Source organism: Gekko japonicus, unplaced genomic scaffold, assembly GCF_001447785.1.
Source record: "Gekko japonicus isolate JY-2015 unplaced genomic scaffold, Gekko_japonicus_V1.1 scaffold2775, whole genome shotgun sequence".
Lineage (NCBI taxonomy): Eukaryota > Metazoa > Chordata > Lepidosauria > Squamata > Gekkonidae > Gekko > Gekko japonicus.
In genome coordinates this window covers 148,619-156,201 of record NW_015176060.1, presented here as the reverse complement: position 1 = coordinate 156,201, position 7,583 = coordinate 148,619, and the positions used below count along the sequence as shown (strand labels likewise).

The 7,583-nt window shown below is 44.7% G+C and overlaps 1 protein-coding gene across 1 annotated transcript in view; it reads left to right on the top strand.

The window, feature by feature from the left end:
• The window catches only part of LOC107123451 (cyclin-Y-like), a 58,361-nt gene that overhangs the window by 29,944 nt on the left and 20,834 nt on the right, over positions 1-7,583 (top strand). The window contains 3 exon segments of the mRNA XM_015426701.1: positions 567-596; positions 7,047-7,104; positions 7,245-7,364. Of these exon segments, the coding sequence (XP_015282187.1) occupies positions 567-596; positions 7,047-7,104; positions 7,245-7,364 (208 nt within the window).

The following is a 7,583-nucleotide window of genomic DNA, read 5'->3' as shown; positions in this document are numbered from 1 at the left end:
AGCCACAGCCGGGACACTCACCTGGAGCTTCCTTCTAGAGCTCGTTGTATTTCTTCCCACAACGAGCCTTACTCCTAGTTATAAATATGTATTGAGTGTGGGCGTTGGGCTATTTCCCTTTGCTTTGCTGTCTAATCACTAGCCATGTCTTGCCTACATATTGATTCAGAAGCGAACAAACTAGGGAGATCGATTACCTTCTAAATCAACTCTTGCGTAATCACAGGCTCTGTTCAATCTGAGTTTTCTGTCTACTAAAGCCGGAAATTAACACTGTTGAACCCTATGTCAATCGCAGTTCAAAAACTGTTGAGGACTCCGTGGCTTCAAGTTAACATGTTTGCTTGTGTTGCACTTTGCTCTTCTTAGACTTCAGATCCTGAAAGGAGGAACTTTCATTGTTTATTGGGGGTGGGTGGGTTTGCTTAGTAGGAAAACTGTCCAAGGATGCAGGCTAGTCCCGTCTACTATTTAGCATCCCAGTCAATGGCCCTGGCTCAGTCTGGGCCTATGATGTTGATCATGTATTCACTTCTGAATTGTTAGCAGTGCTTAAGTTGGCTCAGTTAGGTTTTGGCACTGAGATTTCATCACAAGCCATGCAGAGTCTTCACTATTATTTATGCTTCGATGTCAGTCTCACCATCCGCTAGCCCTTTCCACTCGCCATTAACACCAGACTCAATCTTTTTGAAGCTGCTGCGGAAGCCGCTCTCACTACCAGTGTTCCCTCTAAGCTGAGTTAGTGTGAGCTAGCTCACTGTTTTTTAGCTTCCAGCTCACACATTTTTGTCTTAGCTCAGGAAGGATGGCTCCAGAGCAAATTAATTTATGCAGTAGCCAAATTGCTCGCTCACCCACTCTAATGCCAGTAGCTCGCAAAGTAGAACTTCTGCTCACAAGACTCCACAGCTTAGAGGGAACATTGCTCACTACTATGTCATTTTGCTTGTCCTTTGGTCAGGGGTGAAATACTTCAGCTGCTTGAGAGCTTCCTTCTGTCCTCTCATCACATTCACGGGAGGGGAAGGGGGAGCTTGCTGGAAACACCTTTGAACTACGATTCATACTCCCAAGAGTTTGGCAGGATGCGTGTAAACCATCTCTTCTATGGGACTAAGTGGAAGATACTTTCTAAGTACATACAATAGCATCACTTCAATCCTGTCTGGCTTCTGTGTTTACCTATTCCTTGCTTGACAGTATTTCCTGTAAGGTACATTGACAGTGCTTCAGGTCTAACTGTGAGTTTGATAGGCTGTTCTTTTCTCATGTACTTACCACCACTTCAGAGCCATCCAAGTTATCTTTACCTTCTTGGAGCAATTCTTCAGTCTAGTCATGGCTAAGGCAGACACCATCTAAATCTCTGACACCCTGTGAATTGAGTCAGTTCTTCTTTCTTCTTCGCCAGGGAAGGGGTGTGCACTGTCACATGTAATCAGTTTTTCAAGATCTCTTCATTGTCCCTGTTGTGATGTCATTGTGGCTGTTGATCTTCACACACTGTCAGGATGCATCCCAGAGGATTCTGGGCGCCTTATAAGCTTAAATATGTAGCGGTGCTCAATGCCTGGAGCAGAACTATTCGGCACAGTTAATATCCAAATGGGTAACGAAGGCTACTCTTTACTATCAAAGCAGCCCCTCTGCTGCCTCATCCAGCCTTGAATGACATCCCTTTGCCAAAATTCCGTCATGCAATGTGTCATTGGTGGGCCATCTCCTGCTGTGTGCCCTTAATGTTTGGCTCGGGACTGATGCAACAGGGCTGTCTGCTCTGCGTTTCCTTTTCTCCTGAGTTGATGCTTGTCCCTACTTCCTGGCGGATGATCTTGGTGGTCACTCATATTGAGCAGCTGCAGAGAGACCATGAAAAACAAACTCGGGTTGCTTACCTTTTAATAGTGGTGTTTGAGCAGTTTTCTGTATAGTCACACATTCTCCTTCCCTGCTGCTGTCTCCTCTCTTGACACTTGGAGAACTGCTTCCAACGGCAAGAGGAAACTGAGTGAGTAGGCATTTCCCCCTCCTCTACAGTGTGTTTGAGGAGAGGCTTTCCCTCAGGGAAGGGAATTTGAGAGCCAGGGTGTTCCCCCCCCCCCCACTAGTGCTCTAGAATATTCCGAAACTGCTTCTGTGGAGGTGCATAACCCATATATAATGGATTCTGTATAGACAGCCACTCAGACCACCAGTTAAAGGTAAGCAGTTTGCTTTGTTTCCTGCTTCTCTTTTAAACCGTTGCTGTCTTGAGACAGCCCTGCTTTATAGCTAAGCAGAAGGAAATAAACATGGCTTGCCTTCCTCTATTTTCCCCTTCCCTCTGCCGCCCCACAAGCCACAGCCGGGACACTCACCTGGAGCTTCCTTCTAGAGCTCGTTGTATTTCTTCCCACAACGAGCCTTACCCTATGTCAATCGCAGTTCAAAAACTGTTGAGGACTCCGTGGCTTCAAGTTAACATGTTTGCTTGTGTTGCACTTTGCTCTTCTTAGACTTCAGATCCTGAAAGGAGGAACTTTCATTGTTTATTGGGGGTGGGTGGGTTTGCTTAGTAGGAAAACTGTCCAAGGATGCAGGCTAGTCCCGTCTACTATTTAGCATCCCAGTCAATGGCCCTGGCTCAGTCTGGGCCTATGATGTTGATCATGTATTCACTTCTGAATTGTTAGCAGTGCTTAAGTTGGCTCAGTTAGGTTTTGGCACTGAGATTTCATCACAAGCCATGCAGAGTCTTCACTATTATTTATGCTTCGATGTCAGTCTCACCATCCGCTAACCCTTTCCACTCGCCATTAACACCAGACTCAATCTTTTTGAAGCTGCTGCGGAAGCCGCTCTCACTACCAGTGTTCCCTCTAAGCTGAGTTAGTGTGAGCTAGCTCACTGTTTTTTAGCTTCCAGCTCACACATTTTTGTCTTAGCTCAGGAAGGATGGCTCCAGAGCAAATTAATTTATGCAGTAGCCAAATTGCTCGCTCACCCACTCTAATGCCAGTAGCTCGCAAAGTAGAACTTCTGCTCACAAGACTCCACAGCTTAGAGGGAACATTGCTCACTACTATGCCATTTTGCTTGTCCTTTGGTCAGGGGTGAAATACTTCAGCTGCTTGAGAGCTTCCTTCTGTCCTCTCATCACATTCACGGGAGGGGAAGGGGGAGCTTGCTGGAAACACCTTTGAACTACGATTCATACTCCCAAGAGTTTGGCAGGATGCGTGTAAACCATCTCTTCTATGGGACTAAGTGGAAGATACTTTCTAAGTACATACAATAGCATCACTTCAATCCCGTCTGGCTTCTGTGTTTACCTATTCCTTGCTTGACAGTATTTCCTGTAAGGTACATTGACAGTGCTTCAGGTCTAACTGTGAGTTTGATAGGCTGTTCTTTTCTCATGTACTTACCACCACTTCAGAGCCATCCAAGTTATCTTTACCTTCTTGGAGCAATTCTTCAGTCTAGTCATGGCTAAGGCAGACACCATCTGAATCTCTGACACCCTGTGAATTGAGTCAGTTCTTCTTTCTTCTTCGCCAGGGAAGGGGTGTGCACTGTCACATGTAATCAGTTTTTCAAGATCTCTTCATTGTCCCTGTTGTGATGTCATTGTGGCTGTTGATCTTCACACACTGTCAGGATGCATCCCAGAGGATTCTGGGCGCCTTATAAGCTTAAATATGTAGCGGTGCTCAATGCCTGGAGCAGAACTATTCGGCACAGTTAATATCCAAATGGGTAACGAAGGCTACTCTTTACTATCAAAGCAGCCCCTCTGCTGCCTCATCCAGCCTTGAATGACATCCCTTTGCCAAAATTCCGTCATGCAATGTGTCATTGGTGGGCCATCTCCTGCTGTGTGCCCTTAATGTTTGGCTCGGGACTGATGCAACAGGGCTGTCTGCTCTGCGTTTCCTTTTCTCCTGAGTTGATGCTTGTCGCAGCCACTCTGCTGCCTCATCCAGCCTTGAATGACATCCCTTTGCCAAAATTCCGTCATGCAATGTGTCATTGGTGGGCCATCTCCTGCTGTGTGCCCTTAATGTTTGGCTCGGGACTGATGCAACAGGGCTGTCTGCTCTGCGTTTCCTTTTCTCCTGAGTTGATGCTTGTCTCTACTTCCTGGCAGATGATCTTGGTGGTCACCAGGGGTCATTTCGTAGAAAAAGAGCTAGGGGAACTCATTAGCATAACTCATTAGCATATGCCACACCCCCTGACATCACCGGAAGTGTGTCATAAGGCCACACACCAATAATGTGCCAGCGGACAACCATGCTATGGAGAAACAGGTAACATTCTGCCTGTGTAGAGTATACAAAAAGCTCAGGTGGTGTTTGAAATGCTACTATTGTTAGAATTGGTATAATTGTATCATAGAGTGGGTGTTTTTAGCAGATTTGCTAAACCAGCTTCAGTCATCATACAAGTGTATATGGCTTGCTCAATGTACACAACTCTGATTGCAGCACTTACATGTTTTTAGAATTCGGACTGGCTTAGCAAAAGCTGTAGAGAAAGGAAGGACTAAGATGGCGTGAAGGTAGATGCAAGCAAGCGGGCAGAATTGTGCCTACTCTTAAACCCATTTATTGAGAAGTAAGTTGGCATAAGTACAGTTAGAAATAAATTCATAATAAGCATGCTGAGGGTTATATTATTAGTTGAGCACTGGGAAGGGACAGAGCTGCAAAGCCTCTCAATTCCCATCTCCTAAAACCTGGCAGTCTTGTTCAAAACTTTGCTGAGTTACTTAATGTTTGTGTAGATGGGCTGTAGCTCAGTGGAAGAGCCTCTCCTTTGCATGTGAGAAGGTCCCAGGTTCAGTCCCTGCCATCCTCATTTAAAAGGACCTGGCGACAGATGATGTGAAAGACCTTTGCCTGAGACCCTGGAAAGCCGCTGCCCGTCAGAGTAGACAGTACTGACCTTGATGGACCTTGAGGGTCTGATTCACTCTAAGGCACTTTCATGTGTGTGTAGATACAGTGTTAGCTGCCCCCTGATTAAGAGCAGCCCCTTAAATTTCTCCTACCCCATTTATATTGGTTATGTGTTACGGCTGCTTTACCCCTAAGGCATTACAAACCGAAGGGTACTCCAATACAAGGTTTTAGAACACAGGAAGGGGCTTGGGGGTGGAGAGCTGCTGCTTTTGCAGTCTGTTCTTCCTTTGCAACCAAAACAGTAAAGGCATCTGGTGGCAGTTGCTGCAGGAGTCTTCTGTGCATAACATGTTATACATGCGCCCTCTGCTGTATCTTGCAGATAACTGTTCTTTGCTTCTGGTTGTAGAAGTTTCACCAATAATTTGAAATACAAAACCAGTTGTTGGGCTCCCATCTTTTAAAATATATTTTCAGTGGGAATGAGCGATTCAAAATCCTGTTGTTTAACAACAGAAAGTTAAATATGATGCTAGTTCCATCTGTAGCTAGTATCGTCGTTACTGAGGTCTTTGCAGTTTTTGCCTTTGGGTGATATTCCTGTACATGAATGAAGGAGCCATGCAACATAGTGGAACAAATCACGGTTTTCTCTTTTCAAAATCCCCAAACTGTGAGGTAGGCTTAGACATGGGGGCTTAGACATTCAGACGCAGTGATAAACTGTGGTTTGTGTAAACAAACTCTGCTTAGTTGACTAAGTGTAAATAACAAATAATAAGTCCCAGTTTGTTTGCTTCTTGCCTTATCTCCACCTCCCAGCAGGGAAGACATCTTTCTCATACGTCTGTCTTGATGACTTGGCTGCTGCAAAGGATGGTGCTCCTCAACAAACTGCTGTGTGTGATCTCAGATGCTACTAGAAGCCACAGTTAGCTCAAACTGTTGTTAACAAACCATTTGCAAATCCTAGTTTGCAGTCCCTCTTTGGTACCAACCAAGAAACCCTAACTATCTGTGGTTTTTGCTCAAATCACACTTTACAAACCATGATTTATGAGGACATCATAATGCAGCTGTAAACTCAGTGGAAAGGTTTGAGCAAGGCACGGTCTTTTGACTTCAGCTTCCCTACCTGTGAGACGAAACCAACAGTGATGTAACTCATAGGTGTGAACATGTGTAAGAACTAGAAAGAAGTGTCGTCATATGCCTTCTTGAGCCTTCTGCTGGATAAAGTGGGCTGTAAGCCTAAATGCATCAGTGAAGAAGTAAATAAATGAAGAAACAGCCTGACATTGTTTGAGCCATGAGATCTTCATGGCTTTTCATCTCAGTGATCTGTTTACTCTTTGCTTTTGAAAGTTTTACAGACGTTCTAAGGATATGTTTTCTCAGTTCCTTTTCATGGATGGCGCATTTTCTAGCAGAGAGTGAAAAACACCAACAGGAGTACCTATTTTTCTAGTTAGCAAATATTCATGGGCAGCTAAAGAGAACTGCATATAATGTATAGGGTTTATGCATGACAGCGGGCCTTTTTACAATGGTGTTTTATTTTGTTTAATAACATCATTTATGCACCATCTTAGTGAAATCATTGTAAAATCCTTGTATTATTGGTTGCAGTTTATTTTCTCATCTGTTTTGAAATGAATTTTCATGTTACTGGGATAAACAGATTTCTCCTCTTGTAACCCCTTGTGTAGTTGCATGTGCCTGAGCATAAGCACGTGCCTTCTTATAACAGCTTTCTGAAGTAGCTCACAAGTCATGTCTGATTCACATGTACCAATAGCTTGCAGTGTATTGGGGTCTCCCCTATTACTTGGCAAAACATCTGTAAAGTTACTGCTTGACATTGCCTATAATGGGTCTCCCTGACCTGCAAATATTGCCCTGTTATCTGAACAACTTTTAATTTGAAAAGACAATATCGACCATACCTATGTGGGTCGTTCATGTATAATCTATTGGAGTGGCGTAAGGAAAAGCTTCCTGCTTTTGTTTGTTTATTGTTATACCATCTCAAACTGATGCTGCTGGTAAATGTCATTAAGTCCCGCATTCTGTCAAAACCCTGCTCCCCCCTGCAAATATCTCTTCTCCACAGTGTTAAAAATTGGTTCATCATCTTTGCCTTTTCTTTCTTTTCAGGGACACAGATGGAAGGATGCTCCTAGATATTTTTGATGAAAACCTCCACCCCCTTTCGGTAAAGCCCATTTTTCTTCATTGTTTCTTTCATGAAGTGGGCTCTGCCACTTCGGCTCTCCTACCCATTTGCTCTCCCATCCACATCCTCCCCATCTTTCTTGTGCTGCAGTCAGCCTTTCCGTGCTGTTGTTTCCCTAGAAATCCGAAGTGCCGCCAGATTATGACACACACGACCCAGAGCAGAAGCAGATCTACCGCTTTGTGCGGACGTTGTTCAGTGCTGCTCAACTGACTGCTGAATGTGCCATTGTCACCCTGGTGAGTACTGTGTTATCTGCCAGGCCAAACCGTAATTATTACATGTGACTTCTATACCGCTCATGACCCCTACTGGGTCTCAGAGCGGTTTACAGGTGGCCTACATTATTGTAGTCAGATCCTACCTAGGGCGACAATTGTGCAGGGAGGGGTTGCCTAACAGCACCCGGACGACAGGCTTCTCTCCGTTCTCGGTGGCTCCGGCGTAGTCTCGGCATT